The sequence below is a fragment of the Folsomia candida genome, unplaced genomic scaffold (assembly GCF_002217175.1).
Source record: "Folsomia candida strain VU population unplaced genomic scaffold, ASM221717v1 Fcan01_Sc001, whole genome shotgun sequence".
Taxonomy (NCBI): Eukaryota; Metazoa; Arthropoda; class Collembola; order Entomobryomorpha; family Isotomidae; genus Folsomia; species Folsomia candida.
In genome coordinates this window covers 12,020,475-12,040,016 of record NW_019091193.1, presented here as the reverse complement: position 1 = coordinate 12,040,016, position 19,542 = coordinate 12,020,475, and the positions used below count along the sequence as shown (strand labels likewise).

At 36.0% G+C, this 19,542-nt stretch overlaps 2 protein-coding genes across 6 annotated transcripts; one reads left to right on the top strand and one right to left on the bottom strand.

Moving 5' to 3' along the window:
• The first annotated feature begins 299 nt into the window (after positions 1 to 299).
• LOC110853381 (transcription elongation factor, mitochondrial) lies at positions 300 to 2,579 on the top strand. Of its 5 annotated transcripts, XM_035855746.1 has the most exons (6): positions 614 to 1,140; positions 1,222 to 1,315; positions 1,437 to 1,637; positions 1,708 to 1,924; positions 2,019 to 2,235; positions 2,346 to 2,579. In XM_035855746.1, exons 3-6 carry the CDS (start codon positions 1,525 to 1,527, stop codon positions 2,543 to 2,545), a joined length of 747 nt encoding a protein of 248 aa, XP_035711639.1. In that variant the 5' UTR covers positions 614 to 1,140; positions 1,222 to 1,315; positions 1,437 to 1,524; the 3' UTR covers positions 2,546 to 2,579. The 5 variants fall into 5 exon arrangements, 3 of the variants coding, with proteins under 3 accessions (XP_035711639.1, XP_021957344.1, XP_021957338.1); XR_004835843.1 differs by having other exon boundaries at positions 300 to 1,140; positions 1,222 to 1,637; positions 1,708 to 1,929; positions 2,346 to 2,569; XR_004835842.1 differs by having other exon boundaries at positions 429 to 1,140; positions 1,222 to 1,637; positions 1,708 to 1,929; positions 2,022 to 2,235; positions 2,346 to 2,569.
• LOC110853370 (soluble calcium-activated nucleotidase 1) lies at positions 2,467 to 5,600 on the bottom strand. Its single transcript, XM_022101635.2, has 12 exons — positions 4,868 to 5,600; positions 4,651 to 4,803; positions 4,523 to 4,563; positions 4,362 to 4,454; positions 4,069 to 4,257; positions 3,940 to 3,976; positions 3,754 to 3,834; positions 3,570 to 3,673; positions 3,464 to 3,482; positions 3,232 to 3,389; positions 3,115 to 3,158; positions 2,467 to 3,030 (listed from the first exon to the last, which is right to left on the bottom strand). Exons 1-12 carry the CDS (start codon positions 5,040 to 5,042, stop codon positions 2,862 to 2,864), a joined length of 1,263 nt encoding a protein of 420 aa, XP_021957327.1. The 5' UTR covers positions 5,043 to 5,600; the 3' UTR covers positions 2,467 to 2,861.
• Between the last annotated feature and the right edge of the window lie 13,942 nt (positions 5,601 to 19,542).

The window sequence follows — 19,542 nt, the reverse complement described above, 5'->3', positions numbered from 1 at the left end:
AGGAGGAAATGTGCAATTAGCGAAAACAACTTTCACAAACAGTTCATTTATCAAACCCACCACCTCTGCGTACATATTTATTTGTATCTCTCTAGTCTCCTCTCAACCGTGCAATAAAAATAATAGAAAAGTATATTTTAAATAGTATTTATTTCCGTTCCAGGGCATTGCATAAAACAAACTTTAAATACATCTTCAAGACTTATAAAAAATTGTCTGTATTTTCAAGTTAGACTAGGTGCCAAAAATTTCATGATGTTTCAAGAGACGAAAGCATTTCGGATTTACACAACAAACAAAGTATGCAATGTGGAACAGTGAATTATCTCGTATATTTTTAGTTGGAATTTGGCAAATCAAAATATAAATCTGATGAGCCTAATGATTACATCAAGGAAGTGGAAAGAGATTTGGTATATATATGAAGCCCTGCCTGGATTAATGAGACTCCTCAACAAGAATCTTAATTTCAAATAGGATAAATTGCGAATTGACGAGACGTATATTCTATACATACATGTCTTGCCTAATCAAACTTTTGGAATGAAGTAACCCGACGTACTGCTATTTTTTGCGACACCGTACTTCTCTTAAATTGTTGTGATCTAATTTTAACAGGTCATTATTCGCAGTCTTTAATCTGATCGTAGTCAAATGTGAGGTCTTCAATGGATTTTTGCGTATGCTTCCCTGGTATATGATCCTCATCTTATCTGGCTAGATAGAATCCTCATAAGCGTTATATTAAGCATCTGAATCCTCATAGGACACCAGGTTAACCTGGTTAAAAATTTAGAGTATTTTAATTTAGGGACCGTTGTGTGACCCATACGAATATTTTTTTATGTCGTCGGATCGAGCTGAAATTTGTTGCATAGGCTGCTAATTGCCACTGGTCAAAGAATATGGATTTAAACTTGAACAAACAATTCAAGGTCACTTTTTGCATTTTTTATAAATACCACCTTGTCGATGTGGCGAATCGCCACATTGAATCGCCACTGGCGATAGATTAGTTCGTTTTCAACATTTTTCTACCATGCAAGTGTCATCGGAGTTCAATTCTTAATGATTGTCAATTTCTTTATTTTTACTGACAACTGAGGCTTCCCTTTATGTCCTCCATGTCCTTTATGACAGGTACTCGAATAATGTTCTTAAAAATAATCTTTTGCTAAATATCTATATGATTATGAAAGTAATGAGATTATTGGGTGCCAGGGGTCAGATGAGATCAATACAAAAAGATGATGCAAATCTGGAAAGGAAACGAGCAGTGAACAACACAAACACAAGTCCTTCTTGCTCAGAAAGTGTAAATCGAATAGATCAATATTTAATTGTGAAATTACGTAGTTATTTGTATTTTTTGCGAGTTACTTGTAATAAATTGAAGTTAATAAACCACAAATTAGTAAACAAGGTTGAATTTTTAGTGCTGGTGAAAGCTCCTGTCGAAAATTATTAGTTTATAATTGGACTCCCGAATTGCATATTCCCTGCTGGTTCATTTCCGCCGAGACGATGTGGGCACTGAGAAGGTCGTTGTCATCACACGGAAGTTCCAACTCCAGCATCAAGTCGAAGGTGTCTGAGGTCTTGCCTAATGAGGTGAAGGCGGTGACACCCGGCACGAGGTAATTAATACAACGTATGTGTGCATTAATCTAGTGTTTCTTTGTAATTGATGAATAATGTTCTGAAAAGACCGAGTCCAGCCATAAGGAATCCCATGCTTCCTATTCCTTCGGCGGAAATGATTAAAAAGGCGTCTGTGGTTGTGAGTATCATTTTTAACGCAAGTCAGATCTCGTTCTCTTGCATTGAGAGAAATCCAAAAGATCAAACATTTGCACTCAAGGAGTTGCAGTTCCACCCACTCGTTTTAAGAAGTAAGCAACATTTCCTGTCATCCATGAGTGAGGTGAGGTGAGGGGATTTATATAATGACACCAAATACAGTATTTGAAATACTTTTATCGACTTTAAAAAATTAAATAATTGTGAAAATTTCTAAGCAGATGGTGACTTTGTCTAAGAAGATACCACGGTCGGATTTGTGCATGATTGAAGAGTACCCAACTACCGCAGCGAATCCTCACATGTTTGCTTATGTACTTCAGATTACTCAACTGAGGTCATTTTTGCTAGGAAGCTTAACCTCGCGCATGGACCTTTCACAAATTGTGGCAATCAAGACGGTGGCAGTGGCTCGCTTATTCAACACTGTTGTTGGTATGTAAAGGAGTATGTCTGTTCAATAGATTTACAGACTTACCAGTTATACCAAAGAAATATGAACTGTATCAATATTTATGTAAACTTTAACTCATTATCATATGTAGGAAATGAGAGGGTGTCTGGACAGCATCTAGTTGACAACATAATCACATGGAAGCCACTCCCATCCTTTATTGTTCCACAAAAATTGAAAGATGAGTATGAAAATTATTCGGCAATAAGTAAGGAAGGATTGGCGAACGCTATTTTATTAAATTTAGCTTATTGGAGATTGACCAAACAATTTACAGATTCTATTACATAAAATTCAATAAACTATTAAACAAAATAATTAAAAATTTGCAAACCATTCATACTTTTTAACAAATTTTAACTAGAAATGCACTGGTTCATCAATTTGTTATTGCAATTATATTATTGCTATCCGACCGAGTTTTTTAGTCTTTAATGTATTTACTTTTTAAGCTGTAAGTACGCAAAGGAGCACTTGTTTCGAACGATATATTATTTATATATTAATGGAAAATGCAGTGAATACAGTGATAGGAGACAATTAATACAACGAGATATCACAGTACATTCGTCGTTGACAAGATTTCTCATAACCGTTCAACCCTTGTTTAAATAAATTCGATTCCTTCATATTTATGATCACCCACTTTAGTTTCAGGGAGAAGTATATTTCCCTCCATGTCGAACACCATTATATACGTTGCTGTCTTCCCTTCTATCTCTTCAGACTTTAACGCTACCACCAATGCGTCGTCAGTACCAGGAATCCACTTGAAGCTGTATATAATATTGATCATTAATAAAATCTTGAAGTATTATAATAAGCAATGCAAGCTATTCATGTTACCAAAAATACCTTACCTAGAAAATCCATGAGTTGGAATAATTTCACCCACAGTTGCGACCTATATAGTATATACAGCACTTGTATTAAATCTTAACTGCTAAATGCAATACATATTATTCAATTCCAATTACCTTTACATTACTGAAATCTTCGTCTGCATAAACCATCATATTTGTACCCTTGCGCTCATCCGTCTTATCGTTGTATTTCTCATTGCTTGCTCTCCGAGGTAAAAACATCCACTTTTTCATTACACTACTCCACCCAGCAGATTCATGAACAACATAGCCTTGTTGGTTACATGAAACAAAACAGCAAATTAATGATTTGATGTTCAAATTTCTAAATCTAAAAGGTACCTACCAGGAAAATGTATACCCATCTGTTGAAAAATACAGTGAGACAAAGTTCTATTATTGAAATCACTCACTCAGGTTTCATAGGTAAACAAGATCACGGAAGATAGTACCTCGGATGAAATCTTTTGATAATTCGGCCTCCAATTTAAGTGGCTAACTTCACCTGAAGCCGATATCTTTTTAACAAATTGTGGATTGTAGTTGACATATTCGCCTAATTTACATAAATCATGGCGTGTAAATGGATTAGTGCGTAATCATGGTGTGTATATAATGGTGTAAAACGATGGTCACCTTCAGGTGTGGTCCAATCCTTTCCTAATCCACCGACATATAAATGCTCATCTTTCACCGTGGCCCACTCACATTTGAATCCTGAATTAATTAATATACCAAGAATTAATTCCAAATATATATGTAGCGGTACAAATGATTTACTTGTTTTAATCAAATAATAATTTTTGACTGAATATCTTCTACCTTTAGGAGATGTTCCATTTCCATCTGCCAATATTACCTTTTGGGACATGAATTTTGTCAGTTAATTATTATTATGGATTCAACATAATAGGATTCACATATAATGAATGAGAATTATCTACTGCTTACCCACGGGATCGGTTGAACGTCTGTTGCTGTATCGCTAAACGGTACCTCGAATATGACGCCTGTCCGGTCGTCGCAAGTGTATAATTTTCCATTAAATGCTACAAGTTCAGATAATTCCATCCCCCTGCTGTCCAAGCTTAAGCCTGATTTAATAGTGTGCGGTTCTCCACTGTCCCACTCTACAGAAACCTATGTAATATAAATTAATAATACAATGTAATATATATAATAACTTCGGGTTATTGCAAGGACCTACGTATAAAGAAATGCAAAAAAAAAACATTCAGAAATACCTTTGACAATTTTGGAGAGTGTGCATTAAGCTGAAGGAATAAGTACCCTCTTCGAAAATAAGAAACCCATTTACCTCCACCCGTTTTCGAGTCCTACATATGCACAAAATATTAACCTTTCGTAGGATGTGTGCATATAGAGAGTAAATTAATTGTCTTACTACGTCCAAATCGGAAATGATGCCAATATTGTAACGAAGTCCTGCATACATAAACAAAGAAACGAAACATCAAATATTACCTCAAGATATTGAATATACTTAAACCTTAAACCGAAAGGTTAACTTACCTTTCTCTGTTGAAACTGGCTTCGTCAATGGATATGCGTCATTGTATTGACTTTTAGTGATTTTAGTACCGAATAGGATTGATGCCTTTTTGCCTCCAACATCGCCGTTCGAAATGACATTGCTAAATTTTCTATCCGTACTTGAATCTATACCTGTTAGAAGTTGACAAAAATGAGTTAGTTGAGACCTCTCAAAAGTTTTTAAAAGGAGACTTACTATTAGTATTACTGTTGTTTGTCCCTCCCCCAGTAGGTAACATAATATACAAGACACATACAATTGTGAAGACAAACACAAGAACGACATATTTTGTTTGAAATCGTAGAGTTGAATTTCCTAATCTGTACGCCGGAGGTGAAGTAATGGCTTGTCTCCATTCTTCCAAACTCATTGTTGTATAAATTATATATTATTTTCTAATAAATTACGACTTGATTCGAATCAAGGATTGGAGGAATTTATAGATCAAGTGAGCAGCGAGTGTCACGAAAGAAGAAAATTACTAGACCAATTTGCTATATTGTCAGCAGCTCCATATGTTGAATTAGCCATATTCTCTCATCCAATTAACCCAAGGCCTTATTTTCTGTTGCTAATTTCGGAAACTACTCTCATCAACGCCGATCAAAAGTTGGCCTTCCGACGTCGGCCAACGTCACCTTCTTCAATCTCGTTTCGTTACAATTCCATGATGATGACAGGTCGTGCAGAAAATTATATCCTACTTGTTTGTTAGATATCTAACATTGCACTTTAAACGTCAATTAGTTATTGTCAATTAATCCATTTGGAGAAAGAAGATTGTTGAAATCACCCGATAACTTTAAGTGATTGTTTTATTGACAACGTGTGGGCGCGGTGCCGTGGGTGGGACAATTGTGAAATTTTGACGAAAACTTCAACTAAAACAACAGACTTTCTAAAAAAATGTGTTGTACAAGTTTTAGGCGGACCGCTTGTAGAATCTGTTGGGGATGATGAGATGTTTTTACATGTATGCAACAATTCATTGGATGAGAATGAGAAAGTGAGACAATCTCACTTTGCTGGAAAAATTGCCCATTCTCAGATTTCAAAGTCTAAAATAGTAAGTAACAGCGTTAAGTAAAAAAGAGACCCTTGTATTGGATTGGGCCCTTCAAAACTACAGGAGATATAGTTTGATTTCAAGGGAAGAGATGGCAGGAAGGGTGCAACCCTTGAAAGATGTAAATGTGACATTTATACGGAAAATGATGAAACGATACAGTGTTTAGTTTTTAACTTCAATTTTATTTTCATAGTTCCATTTATTAGTCATTTATGTTTTGCGTAACCACATTTAGGATTTGTGAAACCTTAAATAAATGGCAGAATAAAATGTACACATATTTTTTCTGCATGCTGTTGTACTGCTCTAAAAGTATTATTCTCAACAAAAGAAGATTGCAATAAGGGTCGTATATCAATCAACTGGCGGATTCAAAATGTTTCAGTAACAAGGGTTTTGGACGTTAAATTGTGAAATAATTCTGATAATGTGACGGGTTTACAGGTACATTAGATCAACAGCAAGTTGTTGAGCAAGTCTCGAGTAGAACCTGATGAAAACTTGTTCCTTCCGAATCTCACACCCAAATCAATTCAATTTATGTACTCCAGCACCCCAAGGGCCCTTCTAGCTAGCCCTTCTAACCAGTTGATGCATCCAAGATAGCCGTGATAATGGGCTTTACATGTATCAACAACAAAACAAATCCTTCTCCGCATTTCAACAGCTTCACTTCTTCAAACAACATGATTTTGATCAAATTCATATCTCCCCTTCATTCAAATCTCTCAAAACATGAGATTTACTTTACACGCTTCCTCCATATTTTATTGCCTTGTTGTTAGAATCATCAAATTCAGAGAGAAATCAACGCTGTTTTTTTCTCAGAAAACTGGGAAAAGTAACTCTTCCTATCAAGAACAACCAGCTAACTGAAAAATCTACCTACCACGAGTCCATAATACGTAGTAGTTCTTCCTATTCTGACCACAACATGAAAGATGTATTTACTGGCAGCTTTTCTCGTAAAAGTTCAAACACCAAAACTGACTGTGTTTCTGACAATTTGAGTGATTTAACGTCCATTCGGATAAATTCTAAAGTTTTTTCCTCCATTTTCCCAACATTTCTCATGCTCATCTTCCTCATCAACTCATTCACTCTTCCATTTCTTCTTGGGGTGTGCTATCGTGGGGGGCTGCATTCTTTTTTGTGTAACTTACCCGAGCAAGTATATGTAAATGGAGACACTAATCACTACACACCTAATGAATCTAAATCTTGACGACCAGTCTTTAATCAATTTCTTTATAGTCACTCTTATACATAATCAGGCGGCATTCATTAATAGCGTGCCACGGTTTATGCAGATTTCGAGAATATATCTGCCTATGTGCATACAGTAAAATTGGAAACTTGGCATGAAGCGATCCAAGCGAGATGATCGATTTTGTGATACATAGCTCGACCTCTCAGTCATTCTTGGTTGCTATATTTCTTACCTGGCTTCAATCATTCAACTTTTTAAGCGATTTAATTTGACAGCATCAATTACCTACATTTGTGGGAGAGTCAGCCAGAGTGGGTGACACAGCAAAATTTTGAGCAGACTGGCTGCGTCATTAGCCATAGCAAAGAGATAAGTTGACGGGCATCCAAAGGCCAACTCAGCCGAAATTTTATACTGACTTGTCTAATGAAGCTAAATGAAGCTTTGTTGCACTATCGATTTCACCCCTTTCACAATCAAAGCAGTAATAAATGGCATCAGTCACAGGGTGCAGAATGCGGTACCTGTTCATACTTATTTATATATTTAGATTATATATAAATCAGCTCCAACAACGCCAGACCATGTAGTCTCGCAATCATTGTGAGAATGTAAGTACGTATGGATTTCAAAAATGCATGCATATTAAATATTTCTCTCTGGAAAGCAGCACAAATTTATTTTATGCACCATTTTATTGAAAATAGATACTTTTATAACGAAATAACATCAATGTTAAATAAATACATTACAATCTTATAGCATTGGGAATTTCGTAAATAGTAATAAACTAAACATATTTACTAAACATCCGCCAAACAAAATTTTCTAGATCTACCTGCACCACTGAGAAAAGCGTGGACATAGGTCATAATTATTTATGGTTGTGGAGGTTGACATTTGAGGAAATATCATATTCATTGTATTTGTACTCCCTAACAATTCACGTACTTGTACATACTCTGACTGATGATAGAACAAAGATCAGTAATAAATCTGGATGACTTTAATTCGACATTTTGAGGAGAACAGGAGGGGACAGAGATGGAGAGCTGGCTGAGTATTCTGTTTCCATTTGAGCCTCAATTAATCCATGTCCTGGTAGTTAGATGAGCCTGACAGAAGCATCGAAAGCAAATCCACCCACACGTGAAAACTTGGACACTATCTGACATCTCAAGTCACGGAACCAACGGAATCATTTCGTCTTCGTGATTTACCAGATTGAACCCTTCAAAGCAACAAAATACGTTTCTGTGTATTCCAACCCCAAGTTTTAGTCCGATATGGTGTTCTTATTCTCTCTGTCGCATATGCCAATTCATCAAGTTTCCATCATTTTCTATTATTTTTGACCCAACTTGTCAGCATTGTACCTTTGTAGATCCATTGCGTCTGCACATCATTTCATAGTATGATTTTTTCTACATATTGCTTACGAAAGTACTGTTGTTGACTGTACATTTTCATGTAAGCTATCTTGCGTGACAATAAATCTTTGTGAACACCGCACATTGAGTGATTCGTGCATATTCTAAATATACGCTTTGTGTAATCAATATATTACTTACGAAAGTAGCAAGTATATCAAAAAGTCCATATATATTTAGAATTTCACAGAACGCATTACAATAATAACTTTTAAATCTCATGTCACCCAGTCGCAGACTCGCAGGGCTGTGTTGCCAGCATTATAAGGGTAAAGTGAAAAAAAAGAAAGATTTTCACTAGTAATAAATCCATCAATTAGTGTGTCAGTCAGTTCCCACTCTACGAAAATGTCTCGCATCTCAAGCAAGTGAGGTAGACTTGAATGTGTGCTTTGAGGATTAAAAATCTTGGAGTGTTCTGACAAGCGACAATCTGTCAAAGGTGCCAAGAGCATCATCATTTATCTGAAGGCAGGCGGTCGGACGGTTGCTTTTCAGTTTTTCCTATTCCGAACAAAGATGCACTTGATGATGAGAAATCTGAATGATTAGTTTAAGCATAAGGTAATTTTTGGATAGAAGAAAATTACTTCCTTCAAGCTAAAAGTACTGGCTGCTTTACACATGCAAATACATACATAATATACATTGACACCAAAAACAGCTACTGTTGGTGTGATTATATATGTATATGTAGGTATATACATCAATATATACACTATTTGCACACAGGTATACTTGTATTCTCAACAAGAAAAGCAGGAACTGTGCGTGCATGTTTCATTTTCAATTTCATCCAATATACTATTTTTAAAATGCTATTATAAAAATGTTATTTTATATAGAGCGTACTCACGTCAACCTTCGCATATCTCGCATATCTCGCAAATTGAGCATAGCAACATAACTTGCGAAGTTTTGCGAGATATGCGAGATTTCGCAAAAATTTTGCTGGAAAACCATGGGATTTTTTTCGCAAATTTACCCAGCAAATGGGCATGTTCTTATTTCGCAAAATTACTTCGCAAACTCATCCTCACCATCGCCAGCAAGAGAAATTAAAGAAATCCATGGAAACAATACCAAAATAGGTATTTTTCAATAGATTTGCGAGATTAGAGAGATTTGCGAACTCATATTTTGCGAATCCCCTCACGACAGAAATATTTTGATCTTCGCAAGTTTGCTAAATGAGTTGCGATGCGAAATAAGAAGTTGTCGTGAGTACGCCCATAGTTTTCTAAGAACAATTTAATTTTGCAATTTGATAAAATCTGTTTCCAATTACGTTTGTGGAGGAAGGGTGGAAATTTTGTAGTGTAAAATAACACTGTTACACGAAATGTTTATGCTCGTGATGGATGATTTGTGCATGGCTAGAAGGATATGGATTGGTTCATAGTAATTTAGTCGCGGTCAATTAGCAGTGAATAGCAAGCGAGTGTTTAAAACCTCATTTACGAAATATCTTAATTAGAAATAGGGCCCGTGGCAGAAATTTATAACATTCTTTCTCAAACTCTATTGTTGGCAAGCCCAACTCCTCAGTCGACGAGTCGTCCACTCTTCGTCAACGTCTATCATTACACTTCTATTTTAAATTCACATACAGATGAAAAATATTTGAAATACTTTGGACACTTGGACGATGTAAATATCTAAATGGTGGACTCGCCATCATAAAAATTCAGCAAGGACTTGCATCAATTACACCACGTCAAAGTGAACCATACTCTTCAATATGTTGCACAATGATCTTTATTCAGCCTCTTTCCAACCCTATAACCACCTTAACTAACAAACAAGCTATTTAAAATATGGATGAATGTCTATTCAGAAACGCTAAATAGTAAGCAAGTAGTTAGCAAATTCTTCAGCTGAACAACTGAGAGATGCGTAGTCTCAAAATTATAAAAGTTATTGTCCTCTCCACCGAATCGTCTTGTAAGTGTTTCATTTTTCACAATAAACTGTATTGTTCAACATAGCGATGTAGCCATTAGAAAGGGCAATACTGCACAAATGTACGCAGTGGATATATGCCAGCTCGTTGATTTTATAGGAAGCACTCTTCCGGAGGGCTTTCTAGCGTGGCTTCGTTATGTGCAAGAATGACTGGAAAGAATCCGTCACTGCTGAGGTGCGAGCCATATGAGACCAGTCTCCGAAGGGGGCACAGAGGGCCACTACTCGTGACCTACCGTGACACAGCAACATTATCCATCATCTGCGCCTATATACATGGCTTTCTGCCATTACAAATTCATATTTGAGCCTCTGCTTTAATACCGCTGGTGTTACTTTGATGATGTAAAAGAACAACTTCCTTTGATTTTCAAATGAGATATGTTTGTGCCCAAGTAACGTGTGCGTTATTTTTTTGTACCCCAATACATTGGTTTGATGAGGGAGAGCCTCAGCAAGATGTTGGGCTGCAGGTCATGTCGCCATGTCTGACTTGCAACTAATAACTCGTTTTTTTCAATTCTCCCAATCACTCCTGATTTCATTGACATCTGATTGAAAAATTCTCCAATGTTGTTCACTGCGTGTGTCGTTATAATCAACAAATCTTGAGTCATGCTAAAAGGCCAACTCATTTTAAAATGTCACAGAAGAATTAATGTTGTAATGTTTTCGAGTGTGCGTAAAATAAAAGTTTTAGGTTGGCTGAAATATACAATATACATACATTTATATATCTATCCATTTTGCAGAAAGATGGATTTCTATCTTCTTATCCTTCCCGTATCGACCTTCTGCTATTTAATGTTCACAGTTTCGAATGACTCCAGATTAAAAAAATGTGTTTGTCATTATTAATCGGACCAATTCACAAGGAAGGCTTTCGCTCAAAGAACACAATGACTATATAAGTACAATAATGGCATTGGAATGAAGTGGTTGGTTACGGTTGGAATTTGTAACAAATGCATCAATTGTATGCAACTTTATTTAAAAGTGTCATTTTCCTTTTGCCAAAATTTATAATAAATGCATGCCTATATAAGTAGTTAGAAAGGCGTCATACTTAATAGCGTAGTAAAAACATCACGCATCATGAAAAATATTAATATCACGACAGTTTGTACACCAAATAATAATAATGATAATGGTGATGAAGAATTAACCTAACCTAACCATCAATTCGAAAATATTAGAGTATGTAATTCAATATGTTGATGGGCATTGGTGATAAAAATGAATAAACGATTCAATTTTCAATGGACCATTACATTTCATCTACAACACTACGTATACAGCTTGTAGAAAAATGCATGTACTTTCAACGTTGCATTTCACATTAAATTAATTGATTCTCTTATGCACATGCCTAACTGAATACGTCTACCTGTGCATATGCAATAACGAAATCAGTGTACATCAATGAACCATCGTCTCATCCAGAATTTTAAAGGCAACGAAGAAAAACGTTCCACAGCTCATTTAATTCTATCAGAAATTGGATGAGAAAAGCAACCATAAGGAAATTGCAATTAAGTGAATTCATGATTCATGAGGCACTGAAAGCAATTAGATCATCTACTTATACATACAACTTGATCATCTAACCTCCGACCTCACCACATTCCAATCACTCAAAGTTTATACGTTTATACGTACGAATTTTTCTGGTCTCTCTCCTCATCTCAGCAGCAGGCGATGGTTGTTGCCTTTAAGATTCTTCCGATATCGAGCTAAAAATTAAAATCCTGTCCAAGGATCCTATCTTAGAAGTCCATCCGCTCGTTGGGAAAGATGAAGTTTCACGTTTTCAGTTTCACTGCGCTGATTCTGCCAACCTCTGCGCAACCACAAGGTATTCCATATCGTGGGTAATAATAATGTGTATCAAGTAACAGTGGATATTATTGCCTCCTCGTTCACGTCGTCCATCGATCTTTGCACAGCAGCGTCGTTGCTTACCCAGTTCGTGAATTACATTCATCAACTTACGGTCGATGCAATAATTGATAGCAGCCCAATTAGATTTTGGAAGTGGAAGCATGCGCTACCAGAAAAACTTTGAAAGATTTGACCACACCTTTTATGCAAGTCAGATTTTACATCACTCTTCTCCATCACTTTGCATCTACCTCACGATACACTATTTTCGTGCTGGGGTTAAGTAGTTTCGCGCACTGCTTGACGACATAGATAATTATTACTACCAGAGCACAAGCCAGCGACTCAATTCTGCTTGCGACGGGGCACATGCATATGGATAAGTATCGGATCTGATCAGTTCTATTGATTAGCTTCTGGTGATTTGATTGACTGTGCCCAGTGAAGTTGAATTTACCAATAAGTCGCTTAATCAAGTGACATAATGGGCTCCTCCCAATAATGGCTCATTGGTTGGTTGGTTAAGTTGGAAGAAAATCAATAAAAAGCAGCCAGACGTCGATAGACAACTTTCTGCTACTCTCCAAACAAATATTCTGTGCACGAGTAGAACGTATTTATTTTGCAGTACTTCTGAAGAAAATTAGTGCAAAGTATTTATTTATGTTGGGCACACGCTTGTACATACATATATGCATAAGTTAATGCATAAACTGAATTTATCAGCATAGCTTTTGAAGGGCACAAGATAATAACGATGGCATGTCCGTTTGTTGTACAGCAATGAGATAAGAAAAGAAAAAATGCTAATTAATAGTTCGACAATGAGAAGAAGTTAAATGAACTGAAAAGTTGACTCAAGGAGGAACAACTTGATCAAAATATATCGTCAAAATGTTACATTTGACAGGAAGGACAGAGTCATGTCGAATTTGAGACTAGGATTATTTCATGCTGGTGAAGGCATGCAGGAATTGATAAAAGTTAAAAGTCTACAAAGCGAGGTTTCTTCACCTCCCCCTGCCAATATTCGCCCATTGTTTTCATTCAAAGTATAACAATGCAATAAACAGAAGCATTTCTGATGCATTGCTAAACGTTTTATCAATTATCGTAATCTTGAGATAAAACTTGAGTTTATGATGCTAAATATCTGCTTACCTGGATTAATTGAGGGTATAATGAGGAATATCAGTATTTATGTGTAGGGTTATAAATCGAGTTGAAGTCTCTATTCAAATATATGCAGTAAATTATGTATGTTCCAAAAAGATATGTACATATACCAAAAGGTGGTATGCGATTATTAATTACATTCTACATATGTAGAAAGGGTTCATGAAAAATATTTGTAGGCAAAGTAGCTCTTGTGATTAACTAAAACTAAAATAAATTATTGAAAATTTAATTTATAACCATCTAGAGTTGGTACAATTACAAATACACGAAATGTCAATGTAACCAAAAATAATTTACGGGGTGAAAAGAGACACGGTGAATTCCTTTCCATTACAAGGCGACTTAATGAGATACAATCATTTCCCTGTTGGTGGTCAGTCCCTTCATCTTCACCTGGAATTCTAAATTGTCTCTTTATATGTCCGAGCAGCGTCTCAAACTGTAAAAGGTTCTTCACATGGAATGACAAATGCATAATACATCAGTTTCGCACCTTTTCGGTCAAAATTTTAGAACATTTTAAATAAAACTTACTATTCTACACTGTAGTGTAGCTATTCTCAAATATCTACGTAGCAGATTCGATCTGATGTAACTGATTAATTTGCGGAAGAAGGATGGATTTCTTCATTACCCATTGAAACTGGTAACAGAAAAAGCAAAATCAGTCGATTTTTTTTATACATGCTTCGGCTCATTTGAACACTGTCGGACGCTGACTATCAATTAATCCTTAATTGCTCTCTTTCTGATTCTGATTACTTCTCTATTCACTCGTCTCAATGAATCAATAGCCAATTAGCCGCTAATGTTGTCTTTCTTATCGAGAGATCCGATACGGTTGAAATACACTGTCGTCGTCTAATGCCGCGGTTTTTTCCTACAGCATATTATGCTCACGACATTATTGCTCTTTTTCTTAATAGGATGATACCTAAATACTACATGTGTAAAATTTTTATTATCTCTGCTGCATGAGGATATAAATTACCAAAATATTACTATGTTTGACGACAAGTTGATTGATATTTTGGCAAATGCATTCTATACCCAGTTGCAAATAACAGGTTCATCATTGCATGAATATCAGATACAACTTTACGATTGAATCAAAAGTTCTCACGATATGAAACTGAAATTGTGGATTTCGTGTTATTAGTAGCGTTTAAAATAATTTATAATGCACCGTCGTCGTGTTGTTCATTAGCATATACATTTACAGCCGCAGCTACAACAACTACATACACTTCCCAGGGATACCGAGTCTGCACAGCATATTGATGAGGACTCATCTCTGCTGAAGCCAATAATCATATGCAATTGTTGTTGGTTGGCTATTTCCGTCCGCCGCAGTATCCAATAACTTACTTGTGATGAGCCTTTCGTCCACTCCATCTCAATATCACCTTCACATTCGGAGTCCCGCAGTCATACTTCCTTCCTTCAATCAATTTTTCAGTACAGACATTTTAATGCAAAGACATGTATCCACTTTCCAAAGACACCTGTACCAGACCTAAAAAAGACACTATGCAGTTTCATTATGATAACTTATCATGCTGAATCTAAAGGGACCAAAAAAAGCCACCTCAGTTTTTTTTTCACGGCAGCTGGACACGAGGGGTAAGCTTACTTTAAGAAGATGGAATGGAGAAGATGAAGTTTGTGAATTTGCCATTAGTTTTCACCTGCCTCGACTCACATAACTGACCCCTTCGGAGTGAGTGAGAAAATGAATGGAATGACAGGAAACTTGTTGCGAGTATATAAATATGTATGTACTTTACAATGAAATACTTTTAGCCGAGCACTTTTTTCCTGATCCGTAGTTCCATTTGTGTTTCCTTCTTCAACGGAAACGGTTGATCTGGCAGCAAGTGTTTCGTTTAAAAAATATCATGAGAAACACCGTCCGTCCCCTATCACAAAGCTAACCCTATGCCTTAATTTCTCTCATTTTCGTTTTAAATAATATTGAGGGTATTCATTATTTCTTCGTATCCATCGTATCGTAAAATAGTTTACGAAGAAAAAACAAGGGGTTAGGTTTAGTAAAAATCGTAAGCGTAGTAACGTGATTTTCGATGACAAAATCTTACGAAGCTTAAGTGGTGTTTATGCTTCACGTCATCGTCACGTCCTCCTTCAAATCCGATTTTTTGATTGGCTGAACGAAATTATCACTACGACAATTAAAAATTTTAACCAATCAAAAAATCGAATTTGGAGGAGGACGTGACGTTGACGTGAAGCATAAACGCACCTTTACAAAATCTCGTAAGCGTCGTAAGTTATTTTACGATACGAAGAATACTAAGGATACGAAGAAATAATGAATACCCTCATTATTATCTATATAATCCGGCTAATAAATTTTTGTCAATTTTCTTGCGCATGCTAATTTTTATTTCTACAAAAATTGTATGCAAAATAGTTTTTTGTTCCCAAAATCTTGTTCATGTCGATTAATATAGATATCTAACGGTCAAAATCTGGCTGTTTAGTTGGTGACAACGAAATTGACTGCAAATATATAAAATGTAATAGATTAAGACGAATCGCATCTTTAAATTAATTGCGACAAAAAATGTATGAATATCATGGATCAACCAAAGATAACCAAGTAAGGAACAAAAAAAGGATTTCTAACGGTTCAACTCTCTTCCGCCGCATACACCATGTGCAAAAGTAATTTTTACACTTTGCTCATTTCACACGTTGAAGTATCCTCGTATTTCCGTTAATTTCACTCAACTTGTCCATTTAATTAAGCTAAAATCCTCATTTTCTGCTTCATTTATATTTCTTGCTTTTGCAATAATGGATGATATGCAATGGTTAAGGGAAATGTTACAAACATAGCTCAAGGTGCAGCTTTTTGCATATCTAAATACATGCATATATTAATTTATGTTTACAGTATTATGCTCTCTACTTTCTTTAAGTTTTCCACAACGTTGAGGTCCTTAGTCTTGCATACGCTTACCATGCAGTAGTAGCAAATAAATAAAAGTAAATAAATAGCAATTGTATGTGTATACATACACATGTGGTATGAAAATGTTAATTAATTAATTCCAACCCTTATTGATGCTTAACAAAGCTTGGAAGGCAAAAGTTGTCTCGTCATAATTTAAATTTACACTACGATCCTTATAATCAGCTTGATATTATAATGTTATAATAAAACCAGGTTATCATATCCGAGATCAATTACAACTTGTTTTCTGTCAGTTATCTTTATTAGCATCAAATGTTTTAACGGAAAGTGCGAACGTGTGGAGAGATTGTTTATGTCTTTTTTTTCTAAACGGGAGTTACTACGGTTCAAAATTGATGTTCTAGGAAACTGGACCATTGCCTTAGTAGGGTCAGTTCTGGCGAATTATTATTACTGTTGAATTTCTATATAACATTTTATTATACTAAAGTGTGTGACATAAAGTTTGAAAGTGTGCTTCCTGTTTATAAGTAAAATCGCTTTTTGAAATTGGTCAGTTTTTTAAATCGTTCAGTGCAATAAATCCGAGATGCCTACGAAACGAGGATGCATACGCAAAAAAGAGCATCAAAATCCTTACCAGCATATCATATCGGATTATTATCGACAGATTATTGACTGCCTCAATTTACTTCTACAGCACGCCTGACCCACTTTCATCCAATAAAATTAAGTAAGTACTTACTATTATTATTATTATGATTATTATTACGGAGACTTGAACATTGCCGTTCCTGATATACATATACCTAACCTACATACGTACATATATACACTTATTGGACACAATTTCTTTTTACCTCTGTCACATCATCGATCGATGCAGCAATTGAAATTGTACCAAATCGCATAATAATTATTAATTGTGATGAATCTATGGACATTCAAACTGCGGCGTAATACTTAATTGAGTTGCTGAGGAATGTTTTGTTGGATACGCGAGTCTGATGAATATCACATCATCCCCCACGCCAGTAATACGTATAGCTCAATAATCATCTGGTCATCAATATGTCCACCACTATAAAATTCCAACAGGCCACTGCATCACCAATGAAATGGACATACACACTGCCATTAATTCGATGAAGAAGTGCATAAGCTGTTATACACCGTCTTTAATCCTAGTCCCAGCATGGATCGTTAATAAGGTACACTCGACTAACCACTAAAAAGTAACAAAACCAAGTCGCCTTTCATATTAAAAGTTTGACTCATCGTCGGAGGCTGCTTTGGATACTAATAATACCTTCTCAATTGCCTCCAATAAAGAAGCTGAATGAGGTGGACCAGCAGCAAGCGTCTTCTTCTCGATGTCGGTCTTCACATTATCTTGATATCACGAAAACTTTTTTCAAAGAGAAAATTGAAAATTCAATGCACACACTTCTGGTTGGTACATTATTACAATCATATACGTACACATCCATAAGTACGTACATACGTATATGTACATATGCATAGAGAGAGGAGACTGGCTGAGATTTTGGTGAGACTTGAGACTAGCTTCTGCTATGTAGTCTGCACAAATAATACGGAATAGAATTTTGCTTTGTCGTCATACACCTCATCATATCGAACCACCCCTGCATAACAATCGCATCTTTTTCATGTGAATTCCTTACCAACTAACTACCTTATGGGTTGTATTATTCCGCATCTCACAGAAATAGAAAAAAAATAATCCTAGGTCTGAGTATCATTCTACCCTCTACAATCCATGTAAAGTCAACAAGTAGTCATGTTTCAAGTATTCAATTCCTGCCAGTGAAGGAAACGTTTAGAAGGAAAGACGGTTTGTGCGTTTTGCAAAAAAAAAAGTATGCGAAAAGGGTTTATCCTCGCTGCTGTAGCGTTGGTGCAAGAGGAGAGACGGCAGTTTTTCTGGTGAAGGAGCCTTTGCTAATAAAAGTTGGTGGTTATTTACGATGATCACATTTGTTAAATGCGTGATTCTGGGGAAGTTGCGAACACGAGCCAAAGGATTTTACGAGATGTGAAATCCGATTTTGAAACCACAAAGATGGTGGAAAATCATGTTCTCGGATTGTTATGATCTTTTGATTACCAATGCACCATTAACTCAATCTACCTACTTGCTCTTTTATGAATGTGCAAATAAATTTGGTACATGTTTTGGGTAAGGCCAACACGAATGATCTACAATCTACGGTATTACTATTTATTATTATTATCGTGAAATAGTTTACAATATTGGATAAACCAGCACAGAGAAGGAAAAGAGAGGGAGAGGAGGAGAGACCCAGTTAAGAGTTGTTGATGTCGATAAAATTTATGAAAAGCCAATGGACTTGTTTGTTGGATTGAAATTGGAATGCGAGCATTAATTCTGTGATGCGCAGTCTATGGCTTCACCCAAAACTAAATATTTAATTTTGTAGGTGCAATAACACAGATTCCAATTTCCAAGGCACATATTGGCATATTTATTTGCTAAATCAGCAGAAATTTGCATCCACTTCATGAGAATGAGTCGTTTACCTGGAACTGTTTGATGAAATGGAAATGCCTGATCATAAGACAGTTTCATTAGACAGATATCATTTCCCGTTCGGTGGCTACAAGTTTTGGTACCAATGGTGATGGTGTTCTTTACTTTTATACACATATTTATGGCCAATAACACCAAAGCAATCTAGTTTACCTAATCTCCACTTTTGGATTTAATCAGCCTCGTAGATGACGACGCGGTGGTCGTGGCATGAGCGCATAGCCGAGGATAAGCAAATTCACACCTGACTAGCAATTGTACCAATTGTACACTGCGCACGACGGTAAGCGTATTTCTACATAAAAGTATATACACTACATACTTACACATATACGCATATGCATGCATGGTGACAGTTACATACATCCACAATAAACTCTGTCCGTTTACATAGCACATAAACACATGATGATTGATTTAACGGATTTGAGGCTGAATTTTACACATTATTGCTCTTCTGAATGCCTCAAGTGGTGTTCTTATTAATCAAGTTGGTCTGCTTGACTTTGATCTACATTTCCATCATCAGCACCACCCATCAAGTGGGTGATAATGGGAATGTGTGTTTTTTAGGTTTTGATATCAAAGGGCATTATAAATTTGTGCGGTTATAGTAGTTTGCT

What these genes read in the sequence shown, in the direction of transcription:
- LOC110853381 (XM_035855746.1), top strand. Translation starts at nt 1,525, where the DNA reads ATGTGGGCACTGAGAAGGTCGTTGTCATCACACGGAAGTTCCAACTCC. An exon ending in GCGGTGACACCCGGCACGAG is followed by an intron (nt 1,638 to 1,707) that starts GTAATTAATACA and finishes TGTTCTGAAAAG; the next exon opens with ACCGAGTCCAGCCATAAGGA. An exon ending in TCCTGTCATCCATGAGTGAG is followed by an intron (nt 1,925 to 2,018) that starts GTGAGGTGAGGG and finishes AAAATTTCTAAG; the next exon opens with CAGATGGTGACTTTGTCTAA.
- LOC110853370 (XM_022101635.2), bottom strand. Translation starts at nt 5,042, where the DNA reads ATGAGTTTGGAAGAATGGAGACAAGCCATTACTTCACCTCCGGCGTAC. An exon ending in AAACAACAGTAATACTAATA is followed by an intron (nt 4,804 to 4,867) that starts GTAAGTCTCCTT and finishes AACTTCTAACAG; the next exon opens with GTATAGATTCAAGTACGGAT. An exon ending in CCAACTCATGGATTTTCTAG is followed by an intron (nt 3,031 to 3,114) that starts GTAAGGTATTTT and finishes TATTATATACAG; the next exon opens with CTTCAAGTGGATTCCTGGTA.